The following is a 17,474-nucleotide window of genomic DNA, read 5'->3' on the forward strand; positions in this document are numbered from 1 at the left end:
CGCTCACAAGCTTGGCAAAAACAACTTGAAGGGCAGAACTAAGACAGAACACCGCTCGATTCACTGGCAAGTTCCTAGTTAAAGTCTACGGTACTCAGTCTCGTTAGACTCGCGAAAGTGAGATTATTTTACTGAGACTGTCTAGTCTTCCTCTGATCCTATCATGTCGCGCTGATGACGCAGTTGAAGCTGAATGCACGACCATTTTCTCTGCGAAACACGGAAACAAACTTCCCAGCCGGCGGCTTGCTCCCTCGGGATATATTGAATCCCACGATCACATGTAGCGGACCTGGGCTCAGAGCTGCTCCCACGCGCTCCCACACTGCACAGGCAAGCCCGGCGCTGGTGGGCGACGTTGTACTCCACCCCCCACTATGATGAAAGGCCTTTTGACTTTGCTTTCCTTCATCGCTGCCTTCTCGTCCGTCGTCTTGGGACAGACAGATTCGGAGCCCATCCAGTACACACCAACACACAACATCACCACCATCGTCGGCACATGGTCGTCGGGAAGCCAGGCCGTAGTAACTGGTCCAGTGCGTCTCCAATAATCCCGCATGCGCCACCTTTGGAGGACGCTAATGCATGACCGCCTCTCAGGGCTTCGCATCTCCCAACAATCTGTCGTTCTTCCTCCCTGAGAATACGGGTGTCTCATACTCATTGTGAGTCTTCTTTTGCTCCACTTGCCGTCTTTTTGCCTATCATCCGAACCTTGTAGCACCGACGATGGTTTCTACGAAGTCGCCCAGTTCCGGCTGAATGGCAATGGTGAGTCGATCTCACCCTCGGTGTCCCAGCCCGCCAATACCCAAGCTCTTCACGAATCGTAGGGTCCGCTCCCAACTGCGCCACCGCTGTCCTACTCTGGGCGCACGGCCAGTACACTCTGCAGCCCAACGGCTCCATCACCGGCGTCCTGTTTGGAGATGGCTATCAGCAAATCCAAGATCCCTGCACGGCCGTGTCGAGTTTCGTACAGGCCTACAATACAACGGAGCTGTATCAGTCGTGGGGGATCTCGCAGGACCCGACGCTCGGGTATACACTGCAGCTTTACCAGTACAACGGCGAGCCCCTGCCGCCGCAGTATCAGATCACGACAAGTCCCATTATGCTGCCCACGCAGCCGCTTCGCAATGTCACTCCTGCGAGCACTCCGGCTCCGGCGGATAACATCGTGATCAGAAAGAGGAGTGATGCGAGTACGAGATGGGGATGGAACTTGGGTCTGTGGTGATTGGTGCTATAACGTTCATCTGCTTTTGACGTCGTTCTGGATGCGATTGCTTTTCCCTCTTTCATTCTTTCGGACAGATCAGCAATGTTGCTGTATGATACTCGTATATCTTCATTCGTGATATATCTAGTAATGAGGACACTTTGCTAGCTAACTACCCCAATAACGATCCTGTTTCGCCCACAGTGTCATCCTCCTCTGTGTCTCTATTGTGAGCCTGGAATGCCCTTGCTATGGACATCGCCAAAGCTGAAACCACGGTGGCTATCTTCCTCACAATCCAGTTTCGGGCTCGCCAAAGCACGTACTCGTGGTCGTGGATTCTATCAATGCGAATACGATGGTCACTGTCGACGACGACACATAGCGCGACTACGGTCGCAGCAATAGAGGAAAGTGCCGTCGCAGCGGAGATCATGAACATGATGATCATCTGCAGCTTCGCAGCCTGCTCTACAGACGAGCCGCCCAGGATGGCACCCGTCATTGTGCCGGGTATCGAGATCATTCCGATGATGCTGGTGAGATCATCAGTAACGAGAAGACGGTGGCAAAGAGAGGAAACGTACCTCATCTGGCTGATGGTCGGCATGAGTGCGAGACGCAGAGCGTCCCGCGCAATCGGGGTGCATGCTTCGAATCGCGAGGCTCCGAAGGCAAGATACGTCTCGACCTTGTCTCTATCGGTGCTAGTATCCAGTTAGCCGAGTCGGAGGGAATAGGCGCGGCCAGTCGACCGTTGACTCACTATAGTTGTTGGAGGACGGATGAGACCGCTATCACGACGCCGGATATAGCGTTGCCAGCGAGCATGCCAACGATGAGGACTGTGGCAGTTATGCGAAGGAAGATGAAGGCAAAGACTAGCTGAACGCACTATATTGATCGGGCTTCCAGAAAGGTTGTGTCGACATGGCCCAACGAGAGCCGACGATTGAGATGGGTATCGTTGAGCATAGCATGCTCATTAGCACCGAGATGAACTAGGGTAGAGTTTGGTACGCGTTCATTCGCACGTAGACGAGGAGAAGAAGGGTCTCAGACCATGAATGTATGTCGGATCTTCGACTTGTTTGCAACTGGCGTTTGTAAAGGTCAGTCACATCGCATTCCTCTGCAGAAGAGGACATTTGGAACACACCCGCTTCAAACGTCCCCAACAAGTTAAGCAACACTTGCAGCACGTCAGTCCTCTGAAGCCTGTTGACGACATAGCACTATACAAGGCTCACCAGCGATACCCGCAACTGCCCACGGGCTGTCCGTCTCAATGATCCTCTGCAGAACGAGGCCCATGACCGAGAGCTGTACCACACATCTTATCGCAGCCGTGAGGAACGCCGAGCCCTCGCCGAGGCGGAGTGTGGCAGACACGAGCACGTTGAAGACGATGAACGCGAAGCCGACGCCAACGTTTGCCCATGTCAGCGTCGGCGGGCCTGAAACTCGTTCAAGAGTGTTCATGATGAGCTAGTCTGGGGCTGGTCAGTTCCTGGGGAGCGCCGGCATAAAGGTGTGAGAAGGGCGAATGCATGTATAACTGGTTCGAGGTCGTGCCAGTGCCAAATAGACAAGGCGGCATTGGACCCCGTACTATTTGGGTGCCGAAAGTCTCCGAACGCAAACAGGGGCTTTCCTGAGTTTTTGGTGTTGCAATACACCGTCAAGTCGTACATGGAGGCCTTTGCAAGCATACGGTACGTACTAAAAGCTATGCTTATTGGGTACCACTGGCAACCTCAGGCTCTCGTGGAGTGCTCAGCGTTGTATAGGAACTATCATCTAGTGGTGTCCCCTTATTTACCTGTTCAAGCTCTCTTATTCTGAATCCTCTGATACTACTTCAACACATGTAGTTGAATACAGCGGTCACCAAATCTGGGAGTAGGCATGAACATGAATGAAAGTAATGGGAGCAGGGGGAAACTAACTCATTTACTGGCACTCTTCTGAGAGGTATCCAGCTTCTCCAAATATCCTCGTTGATCTGGTCGAGCAAGCGCGCATACGACATCATCTTTCGGTTCAACGGCACCGCATCTTGTTATCCTGCAATCCCCTGACGGCTGCGGCGTGCTCTATCTGCGGCAGCACGGGCGATATATTGGGCGGGCTGCCCTTCAACATGGCGCTAGCGGCATAGGACGAGGGAGATGAGTCATGTCCAAGTCGGTGAGCTCCGATATGACCTCGAGCAGCTGCAACGATGCGTCGCGCTGAACAAGCGAACGAGCGAGTCAGGCGCACTGTGGGGGTTCCGTTTTCACGACGACATATGTCATGGCGAGCCGTAGACCGTTTGCCCATGGATGGTTCAACGATGTGCCTTGAGCGTGATGATAAGACAGCTTTGGGCAAAGTCTAGCCAGATGAGGGCGGACTGTGCGGGTCCAGTTCTACCTTGTTTAACTTGTTTAAGTTCAACGCAAAGAACGGCATCAACATCGAGATGAATCAGCTGCTTACAGATGTACACGTTTCTCCAATCCACTCGGAAGCCTGCATCTTCGACAGCCGAAGGCGATAGGACGAGGGGGTACGGACCAGGTCATTAGAAGTGACGCTCGATGGTAACACAATGGGTTTGAAGTCGTCTTTCGTATCTGCTAAAGCCTTGAGGGTCAGTCTGCGAAGCCAACCGGAGCGTGGAGATCCAAAGCACATACATGCGGACGGAGGGCGGCCGAGGGCGACCAGAACGTCGAGCCCTACAGGAGCAGTCTCTTTCGGGCGTTTAAACAATGCCGCTACGTCTGGCAATCCTAAATTACGGTGCCGGACTTTGGGCCACGTATTTCCTTTCGTCGACGATTCATTTTCCGTATCCAAGTGGTCAGCGGACGTCCGACAATAGCTGACAGTCACAATGGATCCAAGAAGATTGACTGATCATGATTGTGATCCCATGCGCGCATTGGAGCGAGTGGTCGGTCTATTGAATCGTGAAGTTACAAGGGGTCATGCATCATGAAGGCTGCCGACATGATTGACGAACTTTGTCAGCGTGGGTGGCTGTGGGCTCCGATGTTTCATTGTTATGTTCGGTGGACGGTCAGCTGCTTGAGGACTTGGCCAGTCTCTGCCGGGATGCTGTGCAAAATAAAATTATTTTGAGTTACCCCAGCGGAACTAGAGGAAAAGCCTGGTAGCCCTTACTTGAACTTCGCGCTGTGGCCTGTGCTGGGTATGCGTTGCTCCACCCATATGGGGCCATGCGACGACAGATTTCGAAGGCCCGAGCAAATCGCTTCCCATATCAGAGTTGGATGGAATGCCCGATCATCTCCATTGTCCTCTTACCCCGGCATTGTGTGCTTTTGTGCCTCAGTGGCCCAGGGTCGGCGAGAGTCAAATTGTTAGATGGCTGTGACTGGTGATATGTCCGCACCACCCCGCATGATAAGCCAACCTTCGGTGCAATTGGGTGCATAGAAGTGCCACGAATGGAACGCACTGGGACGCGCCGCTACTCTCACGTCGCGGGAGGAGTTGGGGATCGCCGGTTTTTCTGGGCTCCCACAGAGCCAGGATTCTTTTGGACGACATGACTTCCTATGGCTTCTTGCTTGAGCTTGTGGACGTCAAAGGAAGAAATTAGCCTCCGTTCAGTACGTTCAGTGCTGGCGTTGGCATTTAGGAACGCTTCGATGTCAGACGAATGTCCCAAGAAGTAACTGGAAGCTGTCAGCTGGCTGTCAGGAAGCCGAAAGGGACGCGATTTTGGGAGGAGCAATATGACGATGGCCCGATCAGAGAAGGCCAAAGCGCGGATGGAAAAGGGAATTAGGCTGGTTACCGTGGCATTTGCAAACATGTCTTGATGGCGTATTGTCTCGTCCATCAGAATATGAATGCCGTCAGCCTCTGTCCTTTCTTGTCGCCCCTGCAGACATGCGATCGAGTCAGCCTCGGGATCGTGGCCGCCCGATGCAGAAGTGCTTCCAAATCGCCCGAGGGGGGACCCACGTTCTGTTCCCAACTGGAACACACCAAACCTTCATTGTACGCGTCTTACCCGACGATCTTTGCCCTCCATAAATACACTCCCATGCCTCTTCCGCTTCCTCTACCTTTTCCATTCTTTCTCCAACCCCCTCCGTGGCACGGCGTTGCCCTCCCTCACCGAGCTGGAGCGATCCCTACAACGCTATCTTGTTGCTCCATACCTGTCGATCCTCCAATACCTCGTGAATATCTCGTGTGGAGTCGGCGCCGTGAGGCTTTTGTCAATCCTCTCCTTATTATAAACTCGGCCCAGGCGCCCAAACATGAACGCCGTTCCATCAGTGTTAGTACTTGCTCGCGATAAGGACTTTCGCAGCCACATTTCTCTCCCCGCCTCTGTCTACTCCACCATGGACGACCTGCCCGTATGTCGTGATCCCCTCCCGTATCCTACGGAGCGACGCTAATCATCCCTCTTTTGTCTTTCCTAGAATTACCCTTCCCGGTCAGCCCGCCGCGTTCCACGTCCGCCAAATCCCTTCGTTAGCTTGGAAGACGATGAAGATGTGGCATTCGACACTGCACCAGAGTACTCCTCCACCGTCGAGTCCACCAAGGCTCCTTTCCCAGATCACGACTTCATGAACTCCTCGTCTCCTTCCTACTCGACTGCTCCCCTTCGTGGCCCTTCTCCTGAAACTGACAGACGACTCCATATCCCTGATAACCAATCTTCGCCCGAGCCTTCACCCGATACCGACGATGAGCCCAGGACACCGGCTGATGATGCGCAAATCCACCTCCAGCTCGCTCGTGAGCTTCGCAAGACCCTCGGTTGCCCGTTCGACCCAAGCACGGGTACCGGTGCATTCGACGCCGCTCGGCTGGGTGACCTGGACGAGCAGCTGCTTCGCTTTCCCAAAGACTCCTTTTCGGACCTTTGTTGGGCCGAAGCCGTGCGGGACGACGACGTCGAGGTGCAGCACCGAGCTGAGGTTACTGTCCCGAAGCTACAACCTGCTCCGAAGAGGCGAATTAAGAGGAAGCCTGTGGCATCTGAGCTAGATATTGAAGTGGGTACTACCCAGTATTCCAACTCGCCTCCGTCGACCAGAATCGGGAGTCCGCTGGTGTTCAGCGACCTTACCACTCCACGGAGCGCGAGCATATCTCTCCGGAGCCCTGGAGGTGAGAGCGTCGGCCCACCGGCAAAGCACGCCAAAAGCATGAATCTCCCATACACCCGGCCCCTGTATGCCGAATCGTCGCCCGCGATGGTTGTTCGTTCTTCCGCGCGCAAGTCCGTGAGTTTGTTTTCATGTTCTAAACTTAATGTTCCTTGTGATCGGCACTAATGTTTTTCCTTTTTCTTTTTCGCTAGAGCCGAATCAGCAAGCCTCTCCCGGACGTCCCGCCGCTCCCCCGCGTGTCGTCTCCGCTTTCTCACTCTCGCTTGCCGTACGCGCACAACCATGCAGCACAGTCGACGGCGACGCTTGCGTCGCCATGGTACGGGACCGGCTTGAGCAACCCTCGCGACTCAGTGCACTTCTTTCCGGCGGTGCCGAGGCAGCGCTCATCTTCGACGGCCTCACGCTTCAAGCGAAAGAAGGCCAAGCCCATCGGCTCGCCCACGGAACCGGTCCCTCCCATGCCGCATACGGCTACGGGCACGACTTTTGCAAGCGTCGGATATGGCGTCGGATCCGGTGTGGGATACACGCCACCGCCGCCTCAGCCTGACCCGTCGAGCCCGACCGTGGCAACTTTCAAGAGCAAGAGAAGCACGCCGCTGCGGATCATCTCCAATGCGGTTGGCTCGCTCGGTCTCGCTGCTCGGCGGCGGACGAAGTCGACCCCTTCTCAGCGATAAACGCAACAGCGGATTTTTATTCCGCCCTTTTATGACTAATGTTTGAACGAGCGACTTCTGGACTTTGGACTGTGTCTGCTTGGGTCTCCGATAGTGCCTTTCTTTTAGCATTTCTACTTCACGCCTGCTGCTCATCAATCTCTGTTTTCTTTCCCCTGACATTTAGTCACTCCGCATTTGTTTGTTTGTGCTCGTCTTCACAGTTGATCATCTGTCCTTTCCCGTCTCGTTTCCCCTAGTAACCTCGTACAACTCCCTTGCTCACTCATTCACAGTGCTCATACCATCCACTCAACCTCCGCATACCCCTCATCGATCATCATCCGTCCTCGTCACCGTTATGACTGTATCCTATCCATCCGGCTTCCTGACCTTACACTCATTGCCACCCTTTCATACTGCTCTTTTCTTGACAGCACTTTTAGCTGGTATATATTAAACTACGGCAATATCCCCTCGTATTTAATCGCGCTTCATCTCTATGATTCGCTGCGTACGTACGCCATACGTAAAACGCTCTGTTGTACACCTACACCCTCACTTAATTATAATGTGTCGTACTACGCGCCGAGGCGCGATTGTTGCCTCCATCTTTACAACAATGTGGTGTGATGTGATACGGAACATTCTGGCGGCCGACGCAGGCGCTGGATCATGGTGGTTTGACAGATTTATGATGCCGTACTGAGGCTCTCATGATCAGAGTTGCACTCCTCTGCACTGAGCAATATTCAGGACGGACGCCGAGACCGAGTCGGAGCGGCGACGGTGGAATCGGGCGTCGATCGTTAGTGGGCATGTCAAAATATTTGCATGTGTCACGGTGATCAGATGTCCGCGTCAGGTGCCTTTGGGGGCGCATGGAGGCGCACAGGAACGGAGGCAAAGTTCACGCCGCCAAGTAACCGAAAAAGCGAGTTTGTAGAGGTCGCGATCGGTCTCGGCCAGTACCTTAGACTGGCATATATAGCAATAACAGCCGGGTGGATTATACTAAGTGTCCTGGTCACGGTCAAGTACTATGTCTGCGTCCGTATGTTCTTCGCATCTAACCATCCGTTCGCTGCGACTGGGCAACACCGTGACGCCACACTATAGCTGAGTTAATGTATACACGTGCACAAACCTATGGTATGTGCATTCCAAGTGAGCTCAGGTTGGGTTTAACCTCGCACACTCTAACTGCTTCTGGTGCTTCTGGCTTCGCTATCCTAGTGTTCGATTGCGAGTCTGCAGGCTTCTCTAGATCTCCTCGGAGCTTCAAGCTTCTTCAAGTTGGGCTTTAAGTTCTGCAGGCTTCTGAACGCAAATCACGGCCACATCACGATTTGCGAATCTGGGTCTTTGCTCGAGCTCGCCTTCGCGTTAGAACGCCGTCGAGCTTCGGGGGGCTACCGCTATGCGCTTCTCTCTCACTTGATGTCAACCTCCTCCTTGTATATCCGAAAAGTATCGTCAGCGATCGATGATCCGAGCTGTGGCTGAGAATTTTTCTCGACGCGCAACGGCGCAGATCCCCCAGTACAGGAACGCAAGCAAGAACGAAGTCACCACTGTTTCAAGTTCATATCACCGAGGAGCTCAGTTACAGGCTCTCCGAAGCATGGTAGTACTCAGTGGGCGCTTGAGTGCTTCGCGCAAGATTGATCGAGAGATAGCGCTTCTCTGCCTCCCCACCCGAGTCAGGCTTTATGCGAGAGCACATCGTATAGTACCATGATCTCCAGATCGGGCTTTGGCATTCCCCGAAGCGAGGGCGCGTGCGCCAGCATCGCGCCTTTGTCCACGCCGACCACAGTACGGGGGCCGCAGAAACGTCGGAAGCGAGCAGCGCTCGCGAGGAATGGCGGTGTTGCGCTGAGGATCCTAGATCGTCGATCATCCAGGCAAGGCTTTTCTGTGAGGAAGATCACCTGCTTGCGTTGATGAGAAGAAGGCTGAGTACAGTGCTCGGATTTATGCCGCTCGGAGACAATGACAATGACAATTTTGCGGGAGCTTGACGCAGCCACACCCGGAGTATGTACATCCTCGTGCTTCTGATTCATGTTCGGGGAGGAAGAATATTAAGTAGAAGTTCGCCAGGCTATCGCGTTTCAGGATGCCGCTGGGACTCAGCGCTCACCATGAGGGTAGTGGTTGGGTCGGATGACCACGTGGATTAATCTTTGCGCTTCGCGTCTCATATCCACAATATTGCGTTCCAATGAGGGATTAAAACACATTTAGACCTATTAATCAACAAATTATATCATAGCTGTGGATGAGTCCAATAGTGTGGTCAAGGCTGTTAAAGAACGATCGGTCCATGTCTCACGACAAGAAAGGCAGCCACTCGAGTTCCAACTTCAACCCTCTCAGCCCGAGAGCTCTTGCCCAGTCTCCTTCTCCAGCCCCGAAGCTGCAGTTTGATCCTCTGACGACCATGCTGATACAGCACCCGCGCTTGCGGCGTGCAGATATACACTTGCCCAGTCCCGAGAGACCGGCATGCGGAGCATCAGAGCTACCCACGGCGCCATCGTCAGGCGCGCCCGCGTCGACGATGACGATTCGCTTCAGCTGGGGTACATGTAGATTCCCCGCAGTCGAGCCCTTCAAAGCGGATAGAAGGTGCTCGCCTTGCGAAGCCCAGAGGCCTCTGAGCTCGAGCGAGAGAGCGCGTGGTACCATTGCGAGGAGGTCGCTCATTGCCTTCATAGATGGCCCGCCGTGGATGCACGCGGTGGAGGCGAACTGTACGGGGAGTTTGTTGGCAAAATAGAAAAGGAGGTTCTTGTCTAAGCTCTGGTGCGTACACCAGGTGAGCGAGTATGAGGCTGGAGTCGCAGGCCCCGAAAATGACGGACCCGAAGGATCCAGGAGATGGTCGTGCCAGGTAGAGAAGTTTACCCAGGTTGTGAAATATAGCTTTTGGCGCTTACCGAGGCTGAGCTGGGAGAAATGCGAAGACGCATTTGTAGGACTTGCAATGGGGAGACATGCGATTATACCCTCAAAGAGGTCCCATCTCGGTGGCTCTTCCTCGTAATCAAACGAGTCGTATGCCACCACCTCCACCCGCACCCTCTGTCGATCATAATGGAACATAGAAAGCAGGTGAAAACACGTCGCCGCCGAGCACTCCATCCTCAACCGCCTAAGCTCCGCGAGGTGGACATGTCGTTCTGGCCAGGAGACACCTAGGAGCTCCTCCTTGAAGTTGAGGATGCTCAGCTCCTGTAGCGCGCTCATGTGCGTCAGAGCGTCTAGCATATTGGCGGCAGAGGGTTCTAAGAGGTGTTCCACGATGCTGTGTAGCTCTAAGCGCGTCAATTGCCCCAAGAATGGCTTAAGATCCTTCCAGGACACTGGTGGGGATCGCAAAAGCCGTAAATGGCGGAGTCGTGGTGCACCCTTAGGGCCCTGGAGTAGCGGGCCCGCCAAGAGGCACAGTGGCTGATCAACTACGGTGAGAGATTCGAGCAAGGGTGCTGGGCCGAGGCCTAGGCCTCGGAGGACGGGAAGGAGCTCGCCGGCGGCTGGGTGGTCGTATGCGTCTGCAGCAGATGTGTATACGAGTTCCACTGCGCGGTGAAGGTTCGCGCAAAGCGCGTCATATGCGGCGTTGTCACGTGTGCTTTGGAGATCGATATGAAGCCGCAGAGGGTGCGCACTTCCCATCGACGTGTGCAGCCCGACAGGCCACCTTTCCCAGTGCCCCAAGCAGCAGGCGCTCAGGGGGAGGTGGCTCCAGAGCGTGGGAGTGGACAGAGCAGTGGCGCGCCAACTTTGGCAGACCTGAGCCACGTGGACCCATCGCGGGCAGCAAACGCTTTGGCATGCCTCGCATTTCTCCGCCTCCGAGTTCCTTCCCTGCTGTACGCTGTGCGGATGGAGAGCGCGGAAGCGACTGACGACACCCGACGTTCCAGGGGCAGACGACCAATCGCGGCCATCGTGAGATTCGACACATGCTTGGAAGACGAGGACTAGGACGTCGTATGGAAGTTTAGGGAGTGCGTGTGATGGTGGTACGAAGATAGAATGAGTAACAGGTGAGTCTAATTCGTCTTTGGGAGTCGTCAGGTTTGAGAGTGTCGCGGAACCAGGATGAGAGTGAAGAAACAGGCATGCTGAGAATAGCGGCACCCAACAAAGGCCTACTAGGGCTATGAGGATTGCACAATTTGGCTTCCTAAGTAAAGGTGAGTGTCAGCAAATGCGGAGGACCGAACCATGCGGACCGCAGAGACGCCCGGCTGTCAATGGGAACGAGTTGGAAGCATCCGAAGCTGAAGCTAAGTTTGCTATCGTACAACAATGGGGCTACTCGACAAGCGCGCGTCTACCCGCAGCAGTCATATGATAAGGTATATTGGGCTGGACTTGACTTACTTACTTGGTGGTAATTCAAGATGACCTTTCTACGCCTTTGAGTATGAGATGGTCTTCCAAGTACTTGGCCCGGGCGTACTGTACGACTAAGAGTCTACGGATGTAGTCACTCGACGCGTTGGTGGCAAGCGCTTGCTGGCGCGTGAGAACGGACGCCATGGGATTGCGTCCGACACTGTCTGACACACGCCAAATGTTTCGTCCGCGCACCATCACTGTTATGGAGTCAGGTGAATAGGTTAAGAATAGCCTACGAGCCCGACTTGAAACAATGAACGCAGGTACTAGTGCTAGTCAAGGGCTCGGCGCTTGCTCGTGGGCTCCGTTTGTCATTGGAGAAGAGAAGCGCTGAGGATTTCCCGTCGTTGATATAAGTGTCTCGATTGATTCGAAACTTCCACAGGACACCCCGCGCGCATTTCTTCGTCTTCTTAGCCCAAATGTCTGAAACCCAAGTCGACACCAACGTAGGGACTGAGGGACAGATTCATGACCGGGACAAGATCAAGAATCATCTGAGTATGTATCCCATGGAGCTATGCCTCACTTTCGTGGTGTAATATTGGAATTCGGAACTCCAGATGCCACAATTCCGGTCGCTCAGAAGGCTCTGCAAACAGCCAGGGACTATGTAAACAGGATTGGTGCGTATCTCACGGTTAAAACACTATTTCTCCTTTGATAATGATCCTATATAGCCAAAACTCCGCCGAACCAGTGTAATACCACTGCCATGAAGATCGTGAATGCTGGAAATCCCGTTATAACGGTCGTTCATGACATTACAGACATGTATGAAGTTGTTTCGGTCAGTAGCATCTTCTGTTGTACTCGCTGAATCATTGGTTAACATGATCGACCATATTAGAGTGCATCGATGTCATACGCCGTGCGTGTGACTGCTTATAGCTGCAGTTGGATTAGGCTCTAAAATAACCACTCTTATTCTAGTCAATCATGAAGGTCGAGATAGAGAGAAGTGATCCGTCAAACCTGCAAATCGCCACCATATGCTATAAGATGGTATGTAGATACGAGTTGCCTGAGTGTGGGTGAGATAATCTCAGGGTTTCGCTCAGTCTTCCGTTGTGTTCTTTTTGCGCCATCTAAGCCAGGACAAGGCAGCTCGCCAGCTCGGTGACAACATGAATGAGCGCCTTGAGGCGTTGTTACAAGGTTTGAAGAAGACAATGAAAGAGTTTGGTGTGTGTAGTTGATGCTGGGTAACGAGCTGACTAGCTGACCATCCTGACCAAATGTAGGCCAATATGCAGAGTAAGCCTGTCCATTGAACGAGCCGAAGTATCATTTACCAGCAGCTTGAAATTCAAGGCTATGCTATAGCAAGAAGTCCATCTGTGAGGGGATTGATCTCAAAGCGCTCACCACTTCTGACTAATATGAGATAGTGGCTACTCTCCGGGGCGATGAACTATCTAAAGAGCTCAGGAAACTCTGGGAGCGTTTCGAGGCTCATGAAACAGAGTTTATCGAATTCTTCTCCATCGAACTCCCTAACAGCGACGATCGCATTGATATAGATGGAATTTTGCAATTGATGGGCCAGTCTACTGCTCGAGAGAGGAAAGTTACGGATTTTATCCATAAGAACGGTGGCGTCGAGGCTATCGCACGCGTCAGCCAAATTTATGCTTATGCAGCATCGTGTTTCTGAATTTCTCTCCACAGGACCCCAAGAAATACAACGAGTTGTCAACTATTGTTGGAGAAAAGATCGACAGAAGTCTGTTGCAACTAGAGCTGACCCGTTTACTTGACGATAACAAGTGAGACAAACCAACCATAAAACGTATAATGACACTTATATGATATTTCGAAAGGAAATACTTCAATTTCAAGATTGATGACGCAAAGGAGCAGATCAAAACAGAGTTGCAGGACTCTCGAGACGTTATAATAAAACATGTGAGTGCGAAGTTCCGCATAGCTACTGTTCTTACTTCTGTGGATAGCTTGATGCTGGACCGCATGAGCTGATCAAGGATCCCGATCTGCGGAATATATGGGCAGGTACATATCTAATGCACTTCGTTGACGGAACATACATAAAAGTTGATGCCTCATCGCGCGAAATCTCTTCTGTAGAAAATGTATTTTTCTTCATTCCAACTCAGTTTTAGGATCATGGTTTGACGATAGTTTAGCATTGGCGTTCATCTGTTGAGACTAGGGCGTTCATGGACGGTATGAACGCTCCGAATCGCTTTGCTTTAAGCTAACCCATTATTTTGAAGGTGTTCACGACCATTTTGAACCGCTTATGAAAGAAAAACTTCGCACGGATGCGTCCCATCCGGATCACTGGACGCTGCCGTTCTTATCCAAGTCAATGTGTGCGTCTGTGATTGTCAGCTTCAACCTAAAGGGATCTTAATCACTAAAAAAACACTAGATTATCCCGCCATAGCAGACGCCATTGACGATGATGGAAGCGGATATATCTCCGTCAGTGAATGTAACGATTTCATGAAACGTCGGCCTGAGGGATGGAGGTTTGTTCTTTCACCGTCTGACTTGTCGCAAGTGGAACGCTGACGGAATCATAGTACACCCAAGTGGCTTTCTTTGTGAGTCGCTCAATGAAGCTGCTGCGGTCTCAATTGATCACGATTTGTAGTTGGGCCATGGTGTGGCTTATGAACAATGAAACGTACGGTGATGAAAGGTCTCTCCTTAGCTCTCAGCAGCTGAAGTTATGGACAGATACGTTTACAAGGTGGAAGATCTCATAAATGGCATCAATAAAGCAGCGCGACGGGCAAAGGAAGAAAACAAGGAAGCAATGTCGGACTATCTAAAGAACTTAAACTGCATCAAGCCAATGATTCTTGAATCAATCAACTGGGGTATCACGGAGAACTTGGCTAACTTCATAGACTACAACGAGCTTAGTTCTATTCAAGATGAGTACATGGATCTTGAGGAGTCCCGAATCAGAGACCAGCTCGCCAAAGTAGACTACGAATTGGATAGCATAGACTTGCTCCCGAGTATCACGGGACAAGATCGAATTGAATTAGTGAGTAACTGATCCGATCCATGACAGTATGCACTCTCATCGCCTTGCAGACCATCATGCCACTTCTGTATTTGTTGTTGAAGTGCCAGCTTGATGAAGTTAGAAGAGCTTCGGAGAACATCTTGGACGACCCACGGGACACCTTCGACAGCTTTTCTGAAAGCATTACTACAATTTTTTTTGCCTTCGACTGTCGGCTGGATGAACTGGTCCGCGGCTGGAAGCAGGCTCGAATGGATGTGTCCGTTCACGTCACGGCCTTTGCTGGTGGGATGTTCGATCAATGGAGCCAAGCGGTGTGTTCAACAACATAACTGTAATCGTCTATATATGATCTTACTCCATCTTCCAGCGTAGAAACCCTCCTACAAAACAGTTGAAGCACCTGCGCAGCATATGGGCTGGCCGTGATGATGATGATGACGATGATGACGATGACGATTTTGTTCCTGACGAAGATCCTGAAGAAGATCCTGACGAGTCCACGGTAAGCGACATAAAGAACGATGATCGTTATCTGTCTCTTGATACTCTTATACAGTCTAATAGCCGCCTTATCCTCATGGAGCGGAAATTGACAAAGCTGGATGCACTACTGACGCTGGTGGCTCAGAAACTTAATATTGACGTCACGGAGGTTGCCGAAAACAACGGCCAGGATATCCAAGATAATTCAGATACAGAGATAGCTCGGGGTGCGAACGGCGACGGAAAACAAAGCGAGGAACTTGAAGTTAAGATGAGAGAACGGCTAAATTCAAACACTGATAATCAAGACAATGACCACACAATGTAAGCGATAGCCCAGAAGTGGAATCAAAGCTCACAGTGCTAACCTGTTATGTCCGAGCAGGGAAGCTAACGGCGACGCCGGGTCAGATATTGGCGATAACTTGAATGACGATAGCGTGAGAAGAGAGGATAATGGATACGAGTCAGACATGAACGGTGGTCAGCAAGGCGTAGAGGAGCCTAACGAGATGCAAGCCGATCAGGGCGACGAAGATCCAGACTCTGAAGGAGGCAGGGATCGCGATGAGGATAGGGAGTTTGATGACTGAAGTTTGATGCCAGGTCCGGAGTAAAGCAAGGGTGCAGCTCAAGCTTTTTGGCGTAGGACAAAGGATGGCCAGGAATCCATAGTAAAACCAAGGCGAAATAGACTAGGAGACGTAAGCGTGTTGTCCGAGTCGCCCCAAACCTAAACAGACAATGAATATGAACTTAACGAGGTCCGTAAAACGCTGCATCCCGTAAAATTTGGGTTACTCCAACTGCGGGAACTCCAACCCGAGGAGCCTAACGAGAACTCGAATACAGCGAACGTTCTAAAGACACGATGTTTTGCATACTGGAGAATATTAAGAGTAACCGGGATCAGCTGCCGAGAGTTCTGCAACGTCCATATGAGCATAGTAGGGCTGTTCAAGTGGTGGAACGGAAACTTGGTGACAACTAAATTACCAACCGGGAATGGTGGACTAGAGCAGTTCCATAAGGAGCTCACCAAGAAGCTGCGGTATAAGGTCAGAAAGGTTCGACAAGGGCTTACAAATGCAAGCGACTTGGGGTTCGCGTCACTGTGCAGAGAGATAGAACAGCCACTATGGACTGAAACCAATGTTTTAGCTCGTGATCTGTAGATACAGTACTCGAGTACAAGTCGACATTCTTATGTGATTTGTGCCGTCAGTGTCAAGTTCTAACAGCTAATCATAGTTGTACAACTATACTTTTCTCAACGATGTCTTTTTCCTTGACTTGTGTCCACCGGTGTGGTACTTGACGTCAGGGGACGTGATATGACGGAGGAGATACCTCAGCAATCCGCTCTGATACGCATTTTCGCGCGGGAAATACTTCTCCTCCGCCTTCGTGTACGTGCTGAGGGCAACCTCCGAGTTGAACCGCTGAACAGACTTGCCAGTTCTCTGAATATCGACGAGGTCGACGAGGTTCACAAATGTGAGGCGAATGCTCTTTCCCACATGTCTAATTAGGATTGCTACCGACTGGATGTGGAATAGTGTGCTCACTTCGCGGCATTTCTCCACAGTATCCGGGATAGGGTCTAGCTCCAAAGCCGCGCAAAGTGACTGCCATGCTGCAAGTTCATTCTCGTCCTCTCCATACATGACATTAAACTGCTGCGTGAGCGCGTCCTGAAACAGCTTTCGCGCTTCCCTTCGCTTTTCCCTTCGCTTGGGATTATCCTTGTCATCCCATTTCATGAAGCTGCAGAGACGCTCGAATTCGCGGGGTGCAGAGCTGCTAGGTTTGTAGTCGAAACCCTTATGGGTGTATTTGCAAAAGAAGTCGTCCAGAGGGGAGCCCTTGAAGCGGCTCTTTACGACCTTCTTTCGCTTGGAGCCGGAGCCAGTCCCCTGCACATTAATAGTGTGAGTCGGCCCGCGTTGGGCGCAGACAAGCGCACACTCACAGAATTGGCATTGGTACTCGCCCTATTCGTACTCATCTTGCATTCACCTCCAAGTCGAAGATTGCCAGTCTCAGCAAGCGGGTTACAGATGGAGAGTTTCAAGGATGACATTGATAGCAGACGCAAGCTCCTCTGCCTGTGAGGGGGCTGGATACAACGAGTAGAGCTGGGCTGTTCCAAGCTGTAAGTGCTTCGCACAGAAGAGATGCTGAAACGACGTAGATGAGATGTCGCCAAGTCCAGGACACTGCAGACTGGTGACCGAACGAACGTGGGCGTGATTGCGGATGGATAGATCATTGATTGAGAAAACTGAGTGAAATGTGGCTTAGGCAAGGGGTACTTGGGCTTAGGCTTCGCTGGGAACGCCGCGGCGGCATGCTTGTGGCATGCTGACCTTTTTCCGCATGTTTGCGGGTGGCGTGTGAACGTCCTCTTTGGTTATCTGCTATGTTCAAGTACGCCACTGAGCGTCTTAGTAAACTGACCTTCGTCAAGCCCTTGTAGCACTCGGGTACGTCTTCTCAGCCCTTTAAAATGAAACCAGGCCTTCGAT

At 51.9% G+C, this 17,474-nt stretch overlaps 7 protein-coding genes across 7 annotated transcripts; 3 read left to right on the top strand and 4 right to left on the bottom strand.

Moving 5' to 3' along the window:
- Positions 1-380: 380 nt before the first annotated feature.
- CONPUDRAFT_56786 (uncharacterized protein) lies at positions 381-1,243 on the top strand (the record flags this gene model as incomplete). The annotated part of the gene is made up of 4 exons (XM_007770801.1): positions 381-539; positions 604-668; positions 725-774; positions 837-1,243. 4 exons carry the CDS (start codon positions 381-383, stop codon positions 1,241-1,243), a joined length of 681 nt encoding a protein of 226 aa, XP_007768991.1.
- Positions 1,244-1,397: 154 nt separating this feature from the next.
- On the bottom strand, positions 1,398-2,707 carry CONPUDRAFT_57521 (uncharacterized protein; the record flags this gene model as incomplete). Its single annotated transcript, XM_007770857.1, has 6 exons — positions 1,398-1,932; positions 1,992-2,070; positions 2,121-2,226; positions 2,288-2,322; positions 2,385-2,417; positions 2,476-2,707. 6 exons carry the CDS (start codon positions 2,705-2,707, stop codon positions 1,398-1,400), a joined length of 1,020 nt encoding a protein of 339 aa, XP_007769047.1.
- Positions 2,708-5,461: 2,754 nt separating this feature from the next.
- On the top strand, positions 5,462-7,403 carry CONPUDRAFT_165947 (uncharacterized protein). Its single transcript, XM_007771185.1, has 3 exons — positions 5,462-5,613; positions 5,680-6,492; positions 6,570-7,403. The coding sequence occupies exons 1-3, from the start codon at positions 5,512-5,514 to the stop codon at positions 7,059-7,061; spliced, it is 1,407 nt and encodes a 468-aa protein (XP_007769375.1). The 5' UTR covers positions 5,462-5,511; the 3' UTR covers positions 7,062-7,403.
- A 1,340-nt stretch (positions 7,404-8,743) lies between these two features.
- Positions 8,744-9,109, bottom strand: CONPUDRAFT_154453 (uncharacterized protein; the record flags this gene model as incomplete). The annotated part of the gene is made up of 1 exon (XM_007771186.1): positions 8,744-9,109. One exon carries the CDS (start codon positions 9,107-9,109, stop codon positions 8,744-8,746), a length of 366 nt encoding a protein of 121 aa, XP_007769376.1.
- A 250-nt stretch (positions 9,110-9,359) lies between these two features.
- Positions 9,360-11,597, bottom strand: CONPUDRAFT_144515 (uncharacterized protein; the record flags this gene model as incomplete). Its single annotated transcript, XM_007771187.1, has 2 exons — positions 9,360-11,238; positions 11,518-11,597. The coding sequence occupies 2 exons, from the start codon at positions 11,595-11,597 to the stop codon at positions 9,375-9,377; spliced, it is 1,944 nt and encodes a 647-aa protein (XP_007769377.1). The 3' UTR covers positions 9,360-9,374.
- Positions 11,598-11,878: 281 nt separating this feature from the next.
- On the top strand, positions 11,879-15,274 carry CONPUDRAFT_144516 (uncharacterized protein; the record flags this gene model as incomplete). The annotated part of the gene is made up of 19 exons (XM_007771188.1): positions 11,879-11,957; positions 12,020-12,082; positions 12,137-12,246; positions 12,390-12,461; positions 12,506-12,641; positions 12,701-12,713; positions 12,771-12,796; positions 12,848-13,074; positions 13,128-13,225; positions 13,280-13,364; positions 13,412-13,469; positions 13,694-13,792; positions 13,852-13,951; positions 14,006-14,026; positions 14,077-14,124; positions 14,163-14,478; positions 14,529-14,774; positions 14,831-14,965; positions 15,020-15,274. The coding sequence occupies 19 exons, from the start codon at positions 11,879-11,881 to the stop codon at positions 15,272-15,274; spliced, it is 2,187 nt and encodes a 728-aa protein (XP_007769378.1).
- Positions 15,275-16,068: 794 nt separating this feature from the next.
- On the bottom strand, positions 16,069-17,089 carry CONPUDRAFT_105427 (uncharacterized protein). The gene is made up of 3 exons (XM_007771189.1): positions 16,919-17,089; positions 16,515-16,862; positions 16,069-16,457 (listed from the first exon to the last, which is right to left on the bottom strand). Exons 1-3 carry the CDS (start codon positions 17,027-17,029, stop codon positions 16,206-16,208), a joined length of 711 nt encoding a protein of 236 aa, XP_007769379.1. The 5' UTR covers positions 17,030-17,089; the 3' UTR covers positions 16,069-16,205.
- Positions 17,090-17,474: the final 385 nt, after the last annotated feature.

Source organism: Coniophora puteana (assembly GCF_000271625.1).
Source record: "Coniophora puteana RWD-64-598 SS2 unplaced genomic scaffold CONPUscaffold_7, whole genome shotgun sequence".
NCBI lineage: Eukaryota > Fungi > Basidiomycota > Agaricomycetes > Boletales > Coniophoraceae > Coniophora > Coniophora puteana.

Bases quoted from the DNA above. Each gene is read 5' to 3' on its own strand.
- CONPUDRAFT_165947 (XM_007771185.1), top strand. From the start codon at position 5,512: ATGAACGCCGTTCCATCAGTGTTAGTACTTGCTCGCGATAAGGACTTT. The intron at 5,614-5,679 runs GTATGTCGTGAT...TGTCTTTCCTAG, and splicing joins CCACCATGGACGACCTGCCC to AATTACCCTTCCCGGTCAGC. The intron at 6,493-6,569 runs GTGAGTTTGTTT...CTTTTTCGCTAG, and splicing joins GTTCTTCCGCGCGCAAGTCC to AGCCGAATCAGCAAGCCTCT.
- CONPUDRAFT_105427 (XM_007771189.1), bottom strand. From the start codon at position 17,029: ATGTCATCCTTGAAACTCTCCATCTGTAACCCGCTTGCTGAGACTGGC. The intron at 16,863-16,918 runs GTGAGTGTGCGC...ATTAATGTGCAG, and splicing joins CGAGTACCAATGCCAATTCT to GGGACTGGCTCCGGCTCCAA. The intron at 16,458-16,514 runs GTGAGCACACTA...CATGTGGGAAAG, and splicing joins CTGTGGAGAAATGCCGCGAA to AGCATTCGCCTCACATTTGT.